The 21,428-nt window shown below is 49.2% G+C and overlaps 1 protein-coding gene across 6 annotated transcripts in view; it reads left to right on the forward strand.

The window, feature by feature from the left end:
• The window catches only part of NRP2 (neuropilin 2), an 88,062-nt gene that overhangs the window by 61,827 nt on the left and 4,807 nt on the right, over positions 1–21,428 (forward strand). For 2 of the 6 annotated variants that reach the window (XM_040070173.2, XM_040070176.2), the window contains exons 13-15: positions 819–1,081; positions 3,182–3,278; positions 5,714–5,755. In XM_040070173.2, the coding sequence (XP_039926107.1) occupies positions 819–1,081; positions 3,182–3,278; positions 5,714–5,755 (402 nt within the window). Of the gene's footprint in view, positions 1–818; positions 1,082–3,181; positions 3,279–5,713; positions 5,756–11,744; positions 14,632–21,428 lie in introns of those variants that run through there. The other 4 variants (XM_040070174.2, XM_040070177.2, XM_040070178.2 and 1 more) reach the window with 3 other exon arrangements.

Consider the following 21,428-nt stretch of genomic DNA (forward strand, 5'->3'; position numbering starts at 1 on the left):
GGAAACTCCTTGAGGAGGCTTTTCATCAGAGAGGGCTGGAAACCACTGATTCAGGATAAAGTCAGGTGTACCTGGGGATTTGTATCCATGGGCTTTCGCTGCAATTGGTATTCAGATCAAATATCTCCGGTTCCAGCCTCAGCCTGGAACTTCTCCTGGGATATCAAGTGCATCAAATCTCTCCTCCCTGAGGACTGACAAAAAATGTGGCACAATTTAAATGTAATATTAGAGCAAGTGAATCTGCTGTTTTATGTATTTCAGCTACCTTCAGGTTTGCAACCACCGAGTTGTCACCTCTGCATGCTTCACGCATTGGGTCCATGTCCTTCCTCTGTGCTTTTGAGGCTGTTTTGCTGCATTACAGAAAAACTGAGAGCCAGAGATTCATTTTGTTCAGCACTGGCATTTAGAAAAACCCACCTCAGGCTTGCTCACTGAGGAAGCTCCCAGTATAATAAACACACATACTCCCTGCCAATGCAATTATCATGGCATCACTTCCTCTGACAGTAACTCACTCCAGCTTTTTAACTTCTTCTAATTATGTCAGTCTTTTTCTTAACCACTTTCTGCTGTTGGTCTCCTACCCAGGGAGCGGGTGGTTGCTGGTGAGGGAAGTGTGGCTCGATGTCCTGCCTGGGCTGCACAGGGTGCAGCAGTGGCACAGCTGGATGAGCACACCACAAAGGGAGCCGCAGTGAGACCCCACTTTCGCAGGCATGGGGCAGCACTGCCAAAGCCACTTGGCAGGAGGTGAGACACTTGTTGCCAGCGGCTGCAGAAAATAATAGAATGGTGTTTTCCTCTCTGAACAGATGTCAAGAATTACCTGCAACTGCAAAGCAGCGGAAGGAGGGAAGGCCAGCGAGCCCGGCTCATCAGCCCCACCATCTATCTGCCCCAGAGTGCTGTCTGCATGGTTTTCCAGTACCAGGTGTGGGGCAGCAATGGGGTGATGCTGCGGGTCTGGCGGGAAGCCAGCCAGGAGCACAAGGCACTGTGGGTCATCACAGAGGACCAAGGGGAGGAGTGGAGGGAAGGCCGCATCATTTTGCCAAGTTACGACATGGAGTACCGGGTAAGATGCTTGCAGAAGGTGTGCTGGACTAGGTAGACTTCTCCAGCATCTTGATTTAGTGTTTCAGAGCCCGGGCCCATTCATCATTAGGGAATGTGGCTGTTTTCATTGTGTTTCTCAAGTTACCATAGTAACTAAGCTACACTGTTTGTTATTCTGAGAGTGCCTGTCTTCTGCACAGACTTGGGCCTTTTTTCAGCCTGTTGCCTTTCATATTCCTCAGATCTCCCATTTTGCAAATATTCTCCCTTCTTCTTTCTTTTTTCTTCGGGTTTTGGTTTTTTTCCCCATTTTGTTTTGTGTGTTTCTTCCCCCTCCAAATGAAGGTCATCAGATAGTCTGACCAGAGGCAGATGTGCAGCTCCAGGGAGTAAACCCAGCAGCCAGAAGTGGGAAGCTGGGAGGGAGCACAGCCAGCTCTGAAGGGTGGGCAGCAAACAGCCATTCTCCAGCCTCAGCTGCAAGTGTTGACACAGAGAAGGAAAAGGAAATGCAGGCTCGTTCATGAATCCTGTTCTCTGATACCTTAGACTAGATCAGAGGGCTGGGTGCAGGGCTGTGGGATCAAGGCCCTGTGCCACTATCAGGAGATCAGTGGAAGAGAAGGGATGAGCTGGAGGGAGGAAGGGAGCTGTGCTGCCTTGCCACAGCCACCTGAGCCCCTCTGGCACTGCTGTACCAGCACCCCGAGGAGAGGCTGGGGTTTTCAGGGGTGTCTTTGGCATGCTTGTCCCTTCAGGGCAGCAGATCGTTTGCCACGGAGACAGCGCTACTGTTGTGACTTGTTAATGAGCATCAGTGCAGCACCCAGCACCCTCCAGTGCAGCAGGAAACACGGACTTGCAGGCTCGAGGCAGCACTTCAATGACCACCCTGGTGGGGAGCCTTGCTCCAGCCAGCTCCCAGCCCTGACCCTGACCCAGGGAGCTGCTGCTGTCAGGCCACTGACCTCTCCAAACTGCTGTCTCCCACGTGGGTTGATGGCCTGAGCTTGGGACCCACAGCTCAGACATTCCATTGCCTGTGCAATCAGATGCCCAGCCCTTCAGGGTGGTGTCCTTGCAGGCAGGCATGGATCCCGAGCACCCTGAGTGAAAGGGAGCACCTAATACAGGGAGAGAAGGCTTGTGAAGTACACAGCCCTAGGAAATTATTTGGACCCTTAGAATCCTAGTATCACCAGGGTTGGAAAAGGCCACCAGGATCATCAAGTCCAATGATTAATTCAGCACCACCATGTCCAGCAACAAATTGTATCCACAAGTGCCACATCCACATGCCTTTTGAACACTTCCAGGGATGGCGATTCTACCACTTCCCTTGGCAGGTTATTCCAATGCCTTCAGAGTAGGCAGGGGGATATAAAGTAAAAGCTTTCCACTGGAGCTGCCTGACTAGTTTGCTTGTATGGGTTTGGCTTTTTTAATAAAATACTAGAAAACACAACGTGCCTACAGATAAGAATGATGGGCACTGGGTGACTACGCTGTGTGCTAAATGTGAATGTACCAGCACTATGCATCATTATGTAAATATTGCAAGTGTCTCCACTCAGCAGTTCTTAGAGCTAACAACTCTACTTATTTTTGTAAATATATTTTGCCTGTGATTAAGTAGGAATAAGATGACCCTTCTCCTCTGACATTTCAATACTTCTTATGTAACGTTGATGGGAACAGCACTTTACAGTTAATGTAGCTGTGCATTTTGTGTCCTTCCCTTCCTTTCTGTGATCATAGCTCAGTTAATACCATGGGCCAAAGCTGCTGCTGCAGTAACTCAGAGTTATGCCAGTTGCACTGTTTTTGCAAGGACTAGGGAGGTTCACTGAGTCTTTATTCCTTATGAGAGTCATTTAACTGGACAAATTGCCAAGAGCTGCCAGGTCAGGCAAAGATCTCTCTGTTGAACCTGTCCGTGTGCAGCAGCTTTCCCAGGGAAAGCGGTGCCAGAGGCAGGGCAGGGAAGCAGGACTAGTATCAGGTGATCCACAGGTCTGCAGGGAAAACCAGGAGCAATTTCCCACTGTTTCCCTTGGGAGCAGCAGCCACCCTCTCCTTCCCAGCTTAGCATTGACATTTCTGTCCCGATTTCCCACAGATCGTGTTTGAGGGATTTATCCGCAACGGCCACTCGGGAGAGCTGGCCCTGGATGACATCCGGCTAGGCACTGACATCCCGCTGGAGAACTGCATGGGTACGTGCTGCATCCCGCCGCGGGGCCAGGGAGGGAGGGGTAGCTCAGGCTGGAGAGCCTCGGCTTGCAGGCTGTCAGCAGGCCCCTCTCCCCTGGATGAGTTACCAGGAGCTCCTGGGACTTCCATTGCCCGTGAAGGAAACGGGGGCGACTCTGCCTCTGGGGGACAGGGCTCTGCCTGCGTTGGTGTGAGGAGAAGGAAGCACGTGTCTCTGCCACGCAAAGCTGAAAGAGCAGCTGAGGGTTCTGAGGACTATTCTATGTGATAAGGACATACACCAAATTTAAAAGGAAAGCGCTGAACAAAAGAAGCCAGCTGTCAGTCAGTATTACACACTTAGAGGGGCCGAGGAGTTCAAAAGGAGTCTTCTCTAATAAGAAAAGAAAAAAAAAAAAAGAGCAGAGAGGTTTTACAGCAATGTTAACAGAATAACAAAAGAAATTTTTGCCCTAGAATTCACCATTTCCCAAACCAGGCCAAAAGGCAGGAAAAAACAGAGAGTACTTGGGTAAAAAAAAAAGGAGCAAAAAAAGTGTGTTTCAGCAGTTTGCTGGTAGAGCCATTGCCCTGCACCTTTCCTCCAGCTGGCATATCCGTGCAGTCACACTGACGGCTCTGGCTGCCATCTAGCTGGAATATGGATTTAGAGGTATCCTGGTTGAGCATGGGACCAGTGATATTTAATTAGTGGGATCTGTGCTGAGAGCTGCCCAGAGCAGCAAGGTCCTGCCCCTCTGTGTGACCTGGGAGAAGCATTTTTCACTAGGAAGTGTCTGACCCATCCTGAATCCAATGGAAAAAGCAGAGAAGAGCCTCTCTCCCTTTTGGACTTTGAAAGGCCCCATTCAGTGGAGCTGCTCTCCTCACCTCCACCAAGGGAGGATCCCAGTGCCTCCTAACCCGAGCAGGATTTACTGTTAGGAGTTACCCTAACACTCTATTCCAAGAGGGGTTTCTCAGGGGAAGGAAGCACCGGACAAACCGTGCTCGGGAAGAGCTGGTTGCATTGCTTGCCCCACTGTGCGGGCGGGTGAGGGTGAGGATGGTGCAGGAAGCAGCACTGATAATAAAACAGAGGACTAGGACTGCCCCAGAGAGGCTCTTAAGCACCGTCCGTCCCGTTCCTTTGATGCTTTGAACTCCGTTGGTCTCCCATCTGCCAAAGGAGCTAATACTTCAGACGTCAAATTCCCGGTATTTAAGGCTTAACAGTGGTGTTTTAATCTCTTGCCTTCTATGGCATTAAAGAGAAGCAAGACCCATGATTAACACTAATAATATTTCCTATCTAACTTCTTTGGAACTCAGCAATTCACCTGGCTCCAGTCTCATTGCATCTTGGGCCTCATCAACCTAAAGCTTAATATTTCAAAAACAAAAGCATTAATAAATTACAATGTTTCAAGCATTTTCAGCCCAAAACCCACACTCAAGTGCTACACAAAATAATTTTACCCAGTCTAGGAAGTTGAATGTGGATCTTAAAACCCATAAGGATTGTTTGTTTCAGATAATTTCCAGCAAAGGGCTCCCTCTGCAAAATTTAACATAACTTAGGGGTCATTTCCAATTTCACCAAAATAATAATGAAATGGTAGCGATATTGTGCTGCTCTCCTTCTTTCAGAACCGTGAGAATAGCTGACTCCAGCATAGGCTACTGTTTTTTCAAACCTAATTCTTGGAAGTAATCTGATTCGGTTTTTAGCATGAAAGAATGCTAATAAGTCACAATAATTTTTTTCCTTTGACAAATGTGTCATTTGCATTTTGAACCCGAATGATGATTTCATAGCACTCAGTAGAGCCAGAGTCTGCTTCTGTGACTCACAGGCATAATGCAGAAGTAATCTAAAAATAATCAGAAGTCTATTACTTCTGCAAGAAAGTAATCAGTAGTAAGTACCGATTATTGCTTTTCAGATCCAGTAATTTGTAATAGATTACATCTTCAAAGTATCTTGAAAGAAGGAAAAATATCACTTGCCTTTGTTTCTTATCACTGGGAGATGGAGAGGAGCAGGGCATCGCTGCCCGCAATTAACACAGTTCCTGTGTGAGTAACAGTGCCAGAGTTGAGCCAGAAACCAAAACCACTTTTGGAAATTTAGGGGGTTTCAGGGTTTTATCACTGGACCAGGTGAGACTTTGTCATTGGATGACTCAGGCCAGCCAGGCTGAATCCAAATGACCCTCAACCTCAGACATATTTTTGCTGAAGTGAGTTTGAGTCAAAGATTTTGTCTGGTCCCCAGCTGGGGCCGGGTTTCTCGCGGTCCTGGCTGAGGTTGGCTGGCTCCAGTGCTGTTCCCAGCGTTGGCTCCTGCGGGGCACAGCCCGCTCCGCTCGGCCGCTGCGAGTCGACGGGGATGTGAACTGGGGCTTGGTGTGTAATACTCCCCTCTCTAACACGAGCTTTTGTTTTCCCTCTGCAGAACCCATCACAGCTTTCCCAGGTGAGAACTCCTACTTTCCAGGTAAAAACTGCACTTCTCTCGGTGGTTCTGTTTTGCTGGCATGGGCTTTTACATCGAAGGAGAGCAATGTGTGTGCTTGTACAAACAGCAAATGTTCTGAGCACGGAAATGGCAAGTGTGTACTAAACCTCCCCCACCACAGCAGCAGGAGATGGCATCCTCTGACTTCTGCTAGGCGACAGGGAACAAGCAAGCAGGCAAGTCCCCTGTCTTGGGACTGAATAGCTCAGGAAACCTGCCATCATGAGAAGCACTCAGATCCTGAAGAGCAGCTAAGCCCAAAATGGGAAGGCTGAGGAGTAAAGAGTAGTTTTCAACTGACTTAAATGGAAAAAAGGAGTAGCCAATTAAAAGTGAAATCTGGTGGCAGTAATTCACATTATTGTGAGGGAAGATGGTTCTCTAGTTTGTAGACTCCAGCAGTGGTGTTCAGTGCTGACAAAGGAGGGTGGGGCCACTCTGCTTGGAAGGGGAAGGGAGTTGGGAGGAGTAAGTGAGAGAGGAAAGTGCCATGAGAAGGTCTGAAGGTGACAGTGAATAAAAACAAAACAAGGTGAAAATTGTGCATTTAACAGCTTAATACTAGCCTGGAGAATAGAAACCAACATTTCTCTGATCAGACCTGCAGGGTAGGAGAAAAGGTGAGGAACTCCAAGAAACTGCCTCTCTCTTTTCAGTGGGGGTGCTGTTTGTCTTGCTCTGGGGTGGGAAAAACTATCTACTTTTGCAGACATCAGTTTAGTCTGAGGGGTTTAGCTTTTTTTAGAATTTGGATTTTGTTTTCCTGCCTGCCTCTTCAGGAATGTGTCTGGGGGTTATCTTGTGATGAGCAAACTTAGAGCTCCCCTTAATTTTGAGAGCTGTTTTGTCAATTCAACCAACATGCCCTTTGCTTTCACTGGGACACGATACATGTACTCCGTACACTTTCCATCCCCTGCTGTGCTGGTGAACTGTAGGATATGGCTGGGCTCTACCCTAGAAGCAGCTGCATTTCCATGTGGGCAAAGCTGTCTCTCCTGGGTGCGTGCACTGGGAGCTGTGACAGTGAAGGCAAAGTAGGCACAGACTGAAGTCACGTACACGACTCTGTCCCTGGGGGTTCAGGCTGTGGAGTGTTACCAATGTGAGGGACAAGTGCAGGGACTAACACCATGTTTTACAGTCACCCCCATACTGTAACAACTAGGAGTTTAGTTCTGCATGTTTATAGGCTGATTATTTAGCTGATATTCAGGTTTGTGGTGTTACTGAAAAGCTGCTGCGATATTCTCTGGTGACATTTTAAGCCTCACAACCATTCGTGACTCCCACCACTGCTCTATATTCTCCTAGGCCTGGTCTGGTATCTGTTTTGCAAACACCATCCTTGTCTTTTGGGACTTTTTACAGTTTGAACCTCTCTCTGGGTCCTCACATTCTATTCTAAAGTCTGTCCTGAAGTCCTGCTAATTCATATTGTTTGTCTTTCCCTTTGCCCCTGTCCTGCTGCCTGAGTGCCTCCACTTCCCCATCGTGTTCCCCAGGGCACACTGGCTGGGGAGGAACAGTGAGCTCCCTGATGCTCTTACAGGCACACCTCCCCTTCCCACTGGAACTTTCCAGCTTGTTCCAATGGCTCCTGCCCATTCCTGGCTCCCTCAGGGACATCCTAGCATTGGTCATAACAGCAGAGCAATTGCAATTGCAGCAACAGGTTGAAAAGGTTGCCCTGGATGACAGGCAGGAATAGATGGCACAGAGGGATGGAGTGACCTGGGAAAGAGCAAAGTGCAGAGGGAAAAGATGAAGTGAAGGTGAAGACTGGAGGCAATTACATGATAATAATTAAAATGACGGAGAGGCAGACATGCCCAACAGAAGGAGAGGGTAAAATGAGGGAAAGAAATCCCTGGCTGGAGAGAAAAATGGAGCTGGAGAGAAAAAACTGTGCACAAATTACTGAGATGTTCTACAGCCCCCACTCCTGCAATTATAGATGAGCTGAAAAAGTCAGATGCCACTAAAAATAAAAGGAAATCTTCTCCTCCTGGCTTGGGAGCAAAGCTGAAAACATGCACCTTACAGGCTCCAGGATCACAAAGCAAATAAGAAGAAGAGAATTTGTGTAGGTGGAACATGTTTCACCTAGTGGGTCGGGAGCTTACGGGACCAGGAAAGTGTGCTTCAACTGTACTGCATTTGAGCATTGATGCATTCCACCCTTAAAGAAAGGGTACAACAAGTGTCTGGAAGAAATAAGATATATATTCCAAAGAATGCATGGAGAAAAGCCACGGGGAGTATTCGCCTTTGGCACTGGTGGATTCTCTGCCTGCAGGTATCCTGAAATCAAGATAGAGATATCCCCCTGGAGCAATGACAGGTAGCAGTTATGGGGTTGAGACTGACGGTGGGTTTGTGGCATTCAGATTAGATGAGTGTAGTACCTGCTTTCATCTGTGTCATCTATGAAAAGTCCAGCTGTGTTGCTTGTCCACAGCAGTTAATGTCAGTGATTTCGGGAAGGAATATGAGCTGTGACACGGCAACGGCAGAGCAAGGCAGGCAGCCCTCGAGGCAGCTTTCTGGAAAGGATTTTCTCCTTTTTTTTTCACAGATGATGATTGCTTTTCCTTCTTTGGGTTTTGATTCTCACTGCAGAACTCCAAAACTAGTCCCTATAGAGTGTTCCCTATTGAAAAGAGAGTGGGGCAGTGCCTGGCCAGGTTGGAGGTGTGAGCACCAGCAGCACAGCAACATAAAATATCCACCTTGTAGGGATTAAATCAGGTTTTCACTGACTGGTGTTCCAAGCTGCGCCATAAACACAGCAGCCACAAACTTGACAGCAACAGCAGGAGGCAGTTCTTTATTAAGACAAGAGCACTAGTGAATAAATGAGGAAGGGCAAGTGTGTGTGTGTGGCAGAAGGCAAAGGGGAGTGGAAAAATTATTAAGTTAAGAAGATGGATTTTTTTTTTCCATCTCCCTGAGCAGTGAACTTTTCCACTGAAATAACAGAAAACTTCCAGAGAGCAGCAGAGCCAGTAAAAACAGAGCAGATAACATCAGCTCTGTGTGCTGAGTGGATGGGCAGCTATATTTAGTGGCTGGCAGTGTAAGGAAGAACAATCATTAATGTTGGGAATTGGCTTCGTTAGGGCTTAGAGACAACTGAGTGTGATTCCTTAATGACTTCAGTTGCTAAATGAACTCTCCAGACTTTTGCTATCTCCTCAGCAGGACCATGCGGTGCGGAAATGGGGGCCGAGGAAGGGCTCTGCACCACCCCCCGTGCTTGACGCCCTGGCTGGGACATCTGGAGTGGGTCAGGGCCAAGCAGGGGCTGTCCTGAAGCTGCAGCCAGCTTGAGTTCCCCCAGGGATTTTTCCCACAAGCAGGATCATCTGCACTACATCATACTGCTTCCCTCCATCCCCAGGCAGGCAGAGGGCAGAGGTGCACGGGGAAGGGGCAAGGGCTGCAGGCCGGGCACTACGGCACGTGCTGCTCTCTGGCCAGACTCACCCTTTGTACGTTCAGCCTTCCACTGGGCAATGTTCAGCCATCAGGAGGAAGCCTTCCTCCCGCTCTCTTGAGACTCAGGAGCTGTTGTCACTCCTGACACCTGCCCCTCTCCCAGTCCCATCTTCCACCATGGGACCTGGTGCATATCAGTGGTGTGAGAGGGTGTTTGTCTGTAAATCTCTCGCTGGAGCAAGGTGCTGTGTAAGCAGAGACTGTCACCAAGTGTAAACACAAGCGGCCCCTACACAGTGAGCAGCCCCACGATATCCCTGGGGGTCAGCGCTGCACCTCCATGCTGTCAAGCACAGGAGAGGTGTTGCTGATGCATTGGGGATTGTGGTGGATCACATTCTGGTCTGGGCCAGCTTGGCCAGCTGGATCTGTGGAGGGAGACTGGGGGTGGTTATCAGTGAAGCTCAAGGCAGCGTTGGACATGCTCAGCCTCACAGGGAGCTGGCAGCAGCCCCACGGGATGTCACACACTGCCACCCCCATGCAGATGGGTGAGCGGCAGCAGCTGCTCCGGGAGGCACGGGGATGTGCTGCTTTCATTCCCCCACACCAGTATGGCCAATGGAGTCAGGGAAGGAGGTCAGAGAGCTGCCTGCTCCCTACTTTTGCCATGTTCAACACTCAGCCCAGCCTGTGTCCCCCTTCTGCAGGCACTGCTGGGGGGCAGGAGGGACAGGGCCACCCCCACTCCTGATGGCGAGGGGCAGCTGGGGTAAGACAGGTTGAGAGCAGCATATCTGGCAGTCAGGCTTCTCCTGAGACATCCGAATTTCTTGCCTACAATGACAAATATGTGGGTGGTTCCCAGCCTCCTGCTCTGTAAAAACAGGATTTGCTTGTGTGTTTTTTTTCTAGCTTTTTAGGTGTTTTTTTTGTTGTAGCTATTCATCTGGGTACAGTGTTCATTCTTGGTTTTAGTCCCTGTGCTCAGATTTTGGAGAACGGGGATGGGAAAAAAGCCTTGTGAATGGCAGAGGAACCATCATTTTGCCTCATCTCCTGTGCCACTAGCAGCAAAGTCGTTGCCACCCCAAATGTCCAGCCAGTGACTCTGCTGTTAGGCAGTCTTTGTAGGGGAGGGCAGAGGCTGTGCTGCAAGATGCCCTTGCTGCTGGCAAAGCTGAGTGCATCCTGCACTGTTTTGTATTTTCCCTTTGGCATCCTCCAAGTCTGCTCAGGAAACGCAGCTGGAGTTTAGTTAGCTCAGAGCTCAACAATGTGCTGACACCAAACCCAGGAGCCCCCAAAGTTCTGCATGCTAGCACCAAGTCAGGGGGCTGCCCCCCACTACCATCCAGGGGCAGGAAGAGAGGGCGAGCGCAGGAGGGGGGTCAATGTGTCCAGCAGCACAGCAAACCCTCCTGAAAGTTTTCCCAGGGACTCCAGCCCCCTTGGAGTAACCAGTAAATAAACGTGGTGCAAAAATACATCCCTCCCTAGTTATTTACAGCTCGCCCCCACGAGTGCTGCTGGGGAGGTGAGAGCAGCGTGTGCAGGAGCAGCAGCGCAGAGCGTCCTGCCGTGGGCGTGCACGGACCCCGGCGCTGCCGGAGGCGCGAGCGTGCACGGGCGCCGCGGGCCCGCCTGAGCGATGGATGTGTGCAGGGCCGTCCCAGTGTGACCTGGTGGGGACAGCAGCCCGGCAGCCGTGCCCCGCAGCACGCCACAGCGGCAAGAGTAGGAAGGGTTGACATCACTGGGGCGAGTCTGGGCACTGCCTGCCCGCCAGTTCACGGGAGGAGGGTGCTTTTCCAGCCCTCCTGAGGCACGTGGCTTTATCAGCATGAATTCATAGTCCTGGCTTGCTGAAGCTGCAGAGAGCATGGGTTTCTTGTCTGAATATTGAGCTGAATTTTGCAGCCCTGTAAATAATTATAATCACCCCTTCTCGCTTCAAGAAATAGTAAGGAAACTGTGTAGGTCTTTGAATGGGGCACCTAGAGAGACTAGACCTGTGTGCAAAGCACTTTAAAACGGAGAACTTCTTCTTTGTCTTTTCAGTAAAATGACAAATGCTTCTCCCCGTAATCTCTTTCCCAGTCTCCTGTGGTAACTTCCTTGGCCATCTGAGATTATGTTTTTCTTCCAATTAAGAACGTGATGTGTTTTGTCACTGCTTGACAACATCTGCCATGTGGAGACAAAACCAGGTGGCTGATCTGGAGATGGCCAAAATAAAGAAGGAAAAAAACATTCACCGATGCCAGAAATAACAGTAATAATGGTGCACATGGAATTTGTATTGCGATCCAGGCAGCCTGATTAATTAAAAGGGAAGAGAAAGGCTCTTGAATATGCAGGCTCAGCGAATGCCAGGCTGTGCCCTCCCCTAGGAGCACGCCCTGTATCTGGAGGCGGCTGTGGGACCTCGTGTTGCTCCGTGCTGTACTCTTGAAAGCATGTGTGTTTCTTTTTGTGCGTCTGCATGCCTCCCACCTAGCAACCCTGTTCTGTGTCTCCTCCCCAGGGGCAACCCTCCTGCCAGGGACCAAGCCCACAGTGGACACGGTGTCAGTGCAGCCCATCCCAGCCTACTGGTATTACGTTATTGCCGCCGGAGGTGCTGTTGTGGTGCTGGTCTCCGTCGCGCTGGCCCTTGTGCTCCACTACCACCGGTTCCGCTATGCGGCCAAGAAGAGTGATCACTCCATCACCTACAAAACCTCCCACTATGCCAACGGGGCCCCTGTGGCCGTGGAGCCCACCCTAACCATAAAACTAGAGCAAGACCCCAGCTTGCGCTGCTGAGAGCCGAACAGGAACGAGAAAGCAAACAAAACACAAAACAGACAGACAGACAGAAACTAAGACTTCAAATACGTTGCCTCAGTTTTGCACTTTTTTCCTTACCTAGCATACATGTGAACTCTTAGATATCTCCATCCCTTCTCCGTCCCCCAGCCCTCCCCGAATCTTTTACAAACTCTAATCTAATGCTGCATCTTGGATCGCCAGAAGAGACACACCGCCCCTTCACTTCAGAAGTGAACGCTCCCTTTCTATTACTTTTCAAGGATACTCGGGGTGTCAGGTGGGGGGTTATTTTGTTTTGTTGTGTTTGTTTGGGGAGTATTTTTTTTTTGTGGTCGGCTTCTTTGGGTTTTGGGTTTTTTTTCCTCCTCCCAGTAGGCAACCTGCAAGGGAACCTGATGGTGAGCCTGGAAGCTTGTGTGTGAGGCTGGTTCACATGCGTGCTAAACCTGAGTGCGTGAGTGTGCATGGGACTGTGTGTGTCTGACTAAATGAATGTATATTTAGAAACAACCCCTTTTTAATTTGCTTGTTGTTGCTTCTACTTGCACAGGGAATGCTTTTATTTTTGGTTTTTTGTTGTTGTTGTTAATTTTCCCTCCTTCCCACCTCCTCTCTGGAAGGTCTGGGATGTGTTTATGGTGAATGCCCTGATTTGTTTACTTGGGGAAGAGAGCAATGCTTTTTTGTTGCCTTATCTAGCTTTGGCTGGGTTTCTTGTTTGATAGTGTTAATGTCTTGGGTGCAAATTGAGAAGAGGCCAGGCTGGACAGTAGGAATGTCCACCTCAGACGGCTAGAAGAATCCAGAGAGGTCCATAGACATTCAAAAAGTAAGATCTCTCCATTTTATTCTTTCTGCAGCCAACATGATAACACAGCCATTGTTTGGAAGAAGGAGGGGAAGCCCTCCTCTTCCCCCACCTGCAAGTGAATCTATTTAAAGTTGCCTTATATCAGAGAAGCTCATAATGAATGTTTTGTTTGTATCTGTTAAAGCCAGCCTTAGGGTAACAGCAGGTCTTAGTGGATGCTAAATACTGTAGTTTCTTGACAATTGAAGGTTTATTTATTTAATAAGTATCCTCGATCTGGGTGCTGATGGTTCTGCTTTTACATGGGGAAGGGGGAGAGGGCTCCTCCTTGTCTCTCTGCTAGAAATGCTCAAGGGACAAGTATAGTTCCCCTTTCTGGGTTTGTTTTCTCTTTTTCCTTCTGCCCAATCCATAGCTGCTGAATCATAAAAATTGCCCGTTGGCTTTCTAGAATGTCAGTTTTGCGTTTGCTAATGCTCTGCTTCCTTAGAGCACCAGTAACACCTAGCAAGCCAAGCCCAGCCAGTGCGCCTGGGGGGCCCAGCTATTGCTGCTGCTTTAACTGGGGAGGCGAGGAGGAGCCTCCAACTGTTGAATGGCCCAGCATATTGTAGTGGAAATGCCTTATATAGATTACTGAATGATGACATGCAAAAGTGGTTTGAATTGTTAACCCTAATCTGTTTGCAGGCAAAAAAGTACCTCCAGTGAGCAAGGTTCTCCATCTTGTTTGTGTGTCCATCTGTGATGGGTGATCAGATTCCCTCCCCCCTTCTAAACTTGCTAGTGCCCGTCCCTCCTTTGGCCATTAATATTGCATAAAATGAATCAAGATGAGCAGCTCTGTTAACTTCCCTGCAGTCTTGAGCTGCCTTTTGGTATGGGAAAAAAGTAGAAATACGGAAAACTGTGCTGAAGGGGTATTGGCCCCTGTTGCAGCATAGCCCTATCCCCAGGGGAAGTCTGTCGATGGGGGTGTCACTCTGTCCCCCTCCTTGCCTTAATTCATGCAGCCAGTTTCAGTTGCCCATGCTGGTTTCACAGCAGATTTCAGTGGGATCCTCTCATCTGCAGAAGCAGTGTCTAAAACAAGCAGGGAGTGCAGAAAAGCCCAGGGTGATGTGCCACGGCGAGCACATTAGGCATGGTGGGTGCTCAGGGCACCACTGCATCCGGGCCTGCCTCCCACAAGGTCTTTGAGAGCAGGGACATGCCTGTCCCACAGGGCCAGAATGGACCCAGGGAGCTCCTGCCACCTGGCAGGCAGTGCCATTGAAAAGTCCCTGGAGAGGGGCTTCCAGGGCCAGGGTGCTTTCAGCGTGATCCTCCTCATCACACAGCACTGGTGTTGCAGTGCGTCTGGTTTGGGATGTGGAATCCCATCCCCCTCAGTCAACTGGAAATTAAAACAGATATGAAATACTGGCATGTGCTTGCTGCAATTTCAGGTCAGCCCAAGCCATGTCAGCAGATGATATTGTCCCGTTTCCAAAGTCAGTTCAGTCTCCCTAGTTCAGATGATCTCACTTTGACCAGGTTCATCCCCACAGACTTAGCAAGTGTGCATTGGTGTGTCAGAGGAGAATGTGGCACCCTGTCTTTCAAACTAAAATCACCAAAGACAAAACAGAAGGTCACTTCAAGATTTTTACTCCCAGTTCTCCCCTGCTCCTTGAGCCCTGACATCCCCAGCGTTGCCCAGTTGCCTGTGTGTGAAAAATATCTTGTGGAAATTTGAAATTCTTTGAAGATGTATTGTGTGGAATGTAATAAAATTATGATATTTTTATACAAATATCTGGGGTTTTTCTTTCTTCTTCTTTCTTTGCTAATAAGAATGCTGTTGGTTGAAGCAAAGCAGAGTTTCAAAACCTTTTGGAGCATCCAAAAGGCTATTCCTTTTAGCCAAGTGAAGCTCCAGTTCCTGCTGCGTGCAGACCCAGCTCCCAGCAGCACAGCTGCTGTGTGCTCCCTGCCTCGCTGCACTCAGGCTCGGGCCACTAATAGCAGCTTTTAGATCCATTACATTTGTACCAGTCCTTATGGGAGTTTTGGGCGGCTGGACTGACTCTTGGGATTGTTTGGGGATTTCACCAGTGTTGCCTAAGTGCTAAATTGCTCAGTGTGATTATGCAGAATTTCTCCAGCTGGGGCCCCTGGAGACAGGACATCCGACTTTCCAGGGCCCCTGGAGCTGGCCTGGCTGCCAGCTCAGCTGAGCCACATGGTCTGCCCCTGAGCTCAGCAAAAAACGGGTAAGCCGTTACCAAAATTAATAATGAAAACAGCAATGCTTTCCTCCTCTGTGCCATCCCTGTTTCTGTGTGTCAGACTGTGCCACAGCACCGGGTGTTTGGACATTCGTATATCCCCTGCTTTCCCTCCACCTGAGTCCTCCCAACTTGTTTCAGGGACCTCTGCTGCAGCAGTTGTGCTTCCCATCTTGTCTAGATGCACCTTTCACCCCTTCAGCAGAGTCAGCAACATCACATTTCATGTGAAATACATTTTGCTGCCAGTTTGAGAGGTTTTCCTTCCCTCCTTCATTTATTTTCCTTCTCTCATATTCTTTACCCTGGCATAAAGCTCAGCTTTGCAATGAAACTTCCTGACTTTACTAGGAATTCAGGCCATCAACAAAAAAATAATTCAAATGTGATCCCTCACACTGGCTATTCAAACCAAAGCAAAGCTGAGGACCCACACTGCTTTTTTGGGAGAAGGCTTTTTTTTTTCCTGTAATTGTTCAGCAAAGTAAATTACACTTGTAATTTACATTTCAGCGACTGTTCAAGCAAAATTCAAAACAAATATGCACATGTGAAAAACAGGGAGGGTGAGACTGACTGATGGCTTACCAGCAAGGAAGAAAAAAATTCTGTTAAGTAAACAGACGAAAAGGGAGAAATCGTTCAGGATTAATTATTCCGTTCGTGCGCCACGGACAGATTGGCCGGAGAGCTGGGTGCTGCTCAGGCTGCAGCACATCCTAGGGAAGAAAGCAGCTAAAATTAGCATGCTTTGTTTAAGGAAATAAATACAGATTAGTGTGATTTTCATGCAAACTCTTCTGCCAGTAACTTCAGGCATTTAAGTGTCTACTTAAAAAAAAAAAAGAGGAAAACTATTTAGGGGAGCAGTGAGGGTTCTGTGTTTCAGGCAACAGCATTGTGTCTTGTGTGTCATGGGGAGGCTTCAGGCAGGGCTCCCTGGTGGTATGTGCTGTGATGGTGTCAATCTTTTTATCTTATCTCTACAGTTGGTGTTGTGCTGAAGGAGCAGAAGGGGGTCCGTGGGTACTCTGTAAGCACTGGGGCAAAGCCAGTGCCTAACGGGGGTGTGAGAGAGGGAGCACTGACCTGGCAAAGCAAAGGGCGCCGTGGGAGGGGCTGTGCTGTGCCTTGGCAATGTCAGCGTGCCCGAGACGGCTGATCAGGCAGGAGCAGGCTGCAAAGCTCATTCACCAGCCGAGGCACCGGCCGCACAGTTGGGTCAGCCTCCTGCCAGGGCAGGCAGGCACCTGCAGGATGACACCTGGCACAGGCACCCTGGAGCTGCTCGCCCCCCGGGCTGCAGGGGCAAGGTTGGCTTTTCCCGGCCTGGTGGAAATGCCTCCGCTGCCCTGTGCACGGGAACAAGGTAGAAACCAGGCTGTGCATGGGGCTGTTTGGATTTTTGTCCCTCTAGAAACCCTGTGAAAACCTACTGACTTTATCAGGGCCAGCCCCCACTTACCCCGTGTCAGGGCGACAGAGTGAGGCGTGCAGACAGCAGGCGAGGCCCCGAGGCGAGCTTGGACAGCCGCTTGGCTTTCCGCCACAGCTCCTCCATCAGTGGCTTTGGCGGCTCTTAGCAGAGACTGCAGGCGTGACTGCCAGTTTGAGGAATCGTGTCGTTAGCCACTGCACTGTAAAAACAAACAGCAACAACGGGGAGGGTGATAAACATACCAGGATGCCACAGAGCTGCCAGCTTCTCCCCCAGCTCCGAGCCCTTGCGCGGCGGCAGCGGGGGACAGTGCCGCCCTTGTGCCGAGGAGCTGCTCGGTTTGGGGTAGGTGAGCTCAGCATGGAGCACAGAACCTGCGTGTCAGCTCCTCACCGGGTGTCCAGAGCTCAGAGAGAGGGAGAGGATCACGCTGTGTACCGCCACGGTCACGCCATACGCACGTGTGCCACCACCGGTGTTTCCATGACCTGGTGCCGCTGCTGAGGAGAGCTGCAAAAGCAGGGCTGGAGAAGGGGTCAGGCTGCAACAGGGGACGTGTCTGCTGCAGGGAGGGTTTGGCAGGGTACTCCTTTTGGGTGGCCACCTTGGCCATCTGCCATGTGTGCAGCAGGGCCAGGTGCCACGTGTTGGAGGGCAGCACCAGGGCTGGAAATAGCTGCCTGCTCATGGCCATCTCCTCACCAAGCGCCCGGCCCAGCTCCATGTCTCCAAGTGCTTTTGGTGGGGGGTCTTCACCTGTCCAGCCATACTTTCCCACCTTCTCTTCATATGGGAAGCCCAAGGAGCGCAAGAGGCTCGTTCGTGCCCCCAGTTTGACAATGGTTCTGTGGTGGTCTGAGGTGTGCACAGTTGGCCATCACCAGGGCAGCCCCAAGGCAATCTGAGAATAAGGTCCAGCAGTTCCTGCACTGCAGAGGGAGGCCAGGCCAGGGAGTGGCAGCTTGTTTGCTTTCTTTAATGCTCGACTGTAGCCAAAGCACTGTTTTAATTTGAAATTTGGCAGGGATTTATCCCTTCTGTAAACTAAAGTAGTCCTGTGTTTCTGGAGGAGTGGGAAAGAGAGAAGTGAGGTGGATTTTCAGCTGGAAATAGAGCAATGGGGGATTCAGAGGGAATGTTTCTGCCTGGAGCCTGTGCTGCTGCTTTGAGAAGTGCCTCTCCATTTGCCGAGGGTGGGAGGTGTCACCCCCAGCCCCCGGGGCTCCCAGCCAGCGGAGCAGCGCTGCGCCGCCGCCAAGCAGAGCGGTGTCAAGGCGAGGCCACGGCGGCTGCTCTGCTGTGTCAAAACAAAATGATGTGTGTTGGAGTCACACTATTGCTGTGGAGAGAAAAGGACTGGGAATGAGCAAAGAGAGAAAAGTGAGGATGAGAGCGGAGCCGGAGCTCTGTCTCTCTATGCCAAGACTGGGAAATGGCAATTCCTGACCCCGTTTTCCTGGCTTTGGCTGCATTTAACGTTTCAGACGCTCATGAGCACTTGTTTGGCAGCAGAGCAGCGGTGTATCTCCTACGCCCCCTTCACCAGGCAGCATAGCACTGGCCAAGAGGGATGTTGTAGCAGCAGGAGAGAGGGGTGAGCATGTAGGTGGCTGCCCTCAAGTCCTTTCCACAGTGGGGAAATAACCACGTGCTGCTTATTTCCCCAAAAAACAGCAATTTGTTTTTCTTCCTCCTACACACTCTGCATTTTTGTCCCAGCAGGCACAGCCACAGATAGTACTGGCAATGGAAGACTGTAGGGAGCAGAGTTCACGAAGCACATGGGGCATCACTTTCAGCCCCAGAGCTTGTGGACCCCTGCAGAAAGTGGGGAGCAGGAGCACAGGGATGGTGGGAGTGCATCCTGGGTGCTCTCCAGGCCAGGCTATCCTGTTCCAGCGTGGCTCTAGGCAGGCAATAATATGATCTGGAAATTGCTGCATGTTTAATACATTGTTTGAGAAAAGGCACCTCTCGCTGAGAGGCTCATTTTGTTCAGCCAGAAAGACTCCAAGAGGCACCACAGATAACCTGCAAATGCCTGTGTGTAGAGAGAGATGCCAGGTGATAGAGCTCTGCCCCAGGTGATGGAGTTCACCCCAGCGACCTGGCGGTAGGCAGAACCTGGTGCCTGGACTCAAACCAGACAAAGCTAGGCTAGAAAGAAATGGCAATTTTTATCTTGACAGTTGTCATTTGCCTTGGAAGAATGTGTCCAGGTTCCAGCAATCAGGGCTGGGTATTCTCCCCAAAGCAATAGCTCTTGGCTTGGTGTGGAGCACTCTGCCAGAGGTGCTGGTGCTGCTGGTAAGCCCGTGCAGGAGGACTGGCATCGAGCACCTGTGGTGGTGGGAAGTATGTGCCAGGCCACAAGACACGCTGAGCTCAGCTTTGGGGAGGTGAGCTGCCTTGGGCAGGTTTGGAGAGCTTTCCTGCAAGAAGCATGTGTATGTCTGTGGTGGGACACCAGAGAACCTTGCCTGCTCTCCTGTCTGCCTTGTCTGCCCTGGCACAATCCCTTCCACCCCTGCTACTATTTTAAAACAGATGTACACTGAAACTCTTTAATCTCTGGAAATACTAATTCTCTGCTGCTCTCCCTCCATGTGAGTTCATACAAACATGGTACTTAAATCAGCTCTTGTCTGATTAGAATTTTATCTTTCTCTTTCCAGGTCCCATAAATTAGCCTTTTAGCTGGCAGTGCTCTCAGATCCAACAGATAACAGCCTTTCTTGGCATCCGGCTGTTTCCAACATCATTGCTAATATCATCTTTTGGCCATGACTGGCTAGTTGCTCACTGTTACCATTTGGCACACGGGCTTTAAAAATGGCCTTTCACTCAGGAGAAATCATTCCTCATATTTAATTACAGTTTCCCCCTAACTTTCTTGACTACCTCTCTCCAGAATATTTTTTTCCCTTTTAAAATGCAAGGTAAATTGTGCTTGAAATCTGCCCTTTAAGGAAGCGTCTTTCTGCAACACTGAGCGGTGCATGTTTCTCCCATTCTGCCAACCAGCTTGCAGGGCTTTTCTGGGGACAACTTTCTACGGGAGTTGCCTTCTCCACTTGTGACAGTATTGCTGAGATTTGTCCCAAAAGACCCTAATTGATGACAAACAGCAGGCTAGATTCTGTGACAGGCTAGACTCTAAATCATCTCCACTAGGAACTGAACTGAGACCACCAGCTTCAATTCCCACAGATACCCACACAGCCTGAGCTGATTCAGTTAATGACTCGAGAAACCCCAAAATGGAACAAGAAACATTGAATTATATTTTTCTAAAGCATTCCAGAGGGTGTAGAGCCCTGCATGATAACATACAATCAAATAGCAATGAAATGGCATGTGGGGAACAGAAAAATGAAGGCCTGAGGAGGAAGGAAAATGGGCAAGTAGGAAGATATCATTTAAGCAGGACTTAAGAGTTGTATTAGCCTGGGGAATTGAGCAAATCACTAGAAGAGTAAACAGATTCTGGGCTGGGCTTTTTGAATAAATGTTCTCTCTTTTCAAGTTTTCCCAGTGCCTCCTTCCTTTCAGGCTGGAAGAACTGGTGTTTTTTTGAAAATGTTGATTAACCAATAGTTTTTTATTTCTTGCTTTTCCCTCAAGATTAGCCTGGGAAATTACAAAAGGATCAAATTGCTAGCTTGTTCTCACACAAAATTTAGAGCAGCTACAATATGGAATGTCAAATGACTTCCAACTGCCTTTCTCCACACATGGACTCCTTGGACAGACTGTCATCTGATTTCGACCTCTGCTCATTTTTGAGCGACATACAGTTTCTGTAGGGTTGTGTGGATGACACGGATGGCAGATCTCACTGCTTATCTTCCAGTGGGTGACTAGCAGTTCAGACATCTCCACGTGTGAACTGCTTTGCAAGTTATTTTTCCACGTTTGGTTCTAAATGTTTGCAAGAGGCCCTCAGGCAGTCCTCCCAGCTCTAAGGTGTTGCCATCTGGGCCTGTCAGTTCAAGAACTTTGAGAAATCATGTGAACTTGCCATAAAGTGAGGATTTACAGAAGGCAGTGTGCACCTGTGTTTCTTCAACAAGATACCAGCAGCCTTGAGTCACCTTAACTACCTGACTCACTAGATGCAGAACTCATCAGCAGGAGGGGCAAGTGTTGGGCTGTGAGCCTTCCTGTTGCCAGGTTCACTTGCAAACTCAAAGAAATCCCTTAATTCTTTGGGTGCAGACACAATTCTGCCCGAGGAATGAGAAGGTATCACTAATACCAGCAGAGGATCGCTGCCATCAGGGGTCGGGTGGTGTTGGGGCAGCATGGCTTTCAGCAGAGACCGCACTCTGGAAGTGAACCTTGAAATGTCGCTGGCATGGATTGCCTGACACAGTTGTCTGGCAAAAAAGTGTATTTGACAATTCAGGAGGCCTTTTCAAGTCCTAAATATCCATGCAAATATGCAGAAATATTCTTTTATAAGGTTTTGAATAATTTCTTTGCATGTGGCTTTTTAGGTACAAGTTACAATCTTTAGTTTTGGTTGTTTGTAAATAACCTCTTTAAATCCGTCTTACCATTTTTGCCCAAGACATTAAGTGGTTTTGGTTGGAACCACAACTACTTCCAAGATGTGACTTCTATGGCTTTCTAGTCCCTGATTTTTTGCATTCCTGATCATTTTGAGACACCTTCTCAGTTGAGGACCCCAAGTTACAGTCAGCTTTGAAAACTCTTCGCAGATTGAAATGAAAATACTTTCTTTTTTGGAAAAGTGGAAAAGAGCCATGGTAACTGTATGCAGAGAAAATGACAGAAAGACTGCACAGGAAAATAACTTACTTCTGCTCAGATATGCGCATTTGGTTACTAGTCCTTGGTCTGTGCTGAACAATA

This window comes from Hirundo rustica, chromosome 7 (genome assembly GCF_015227805.2).
Source record: "Hirundo rustica isolate bHirRus1 chromosome 7, bHirRus1.pri.v3, whole genome shotgun sequence".
Classification (NCBI taxonomy): domain Eukaryota; kingdom Metazoa; phylum Chordata; class Aves; order Passeriformes; family Hirundinidae; genus Hirundo; species Hirundo rustica.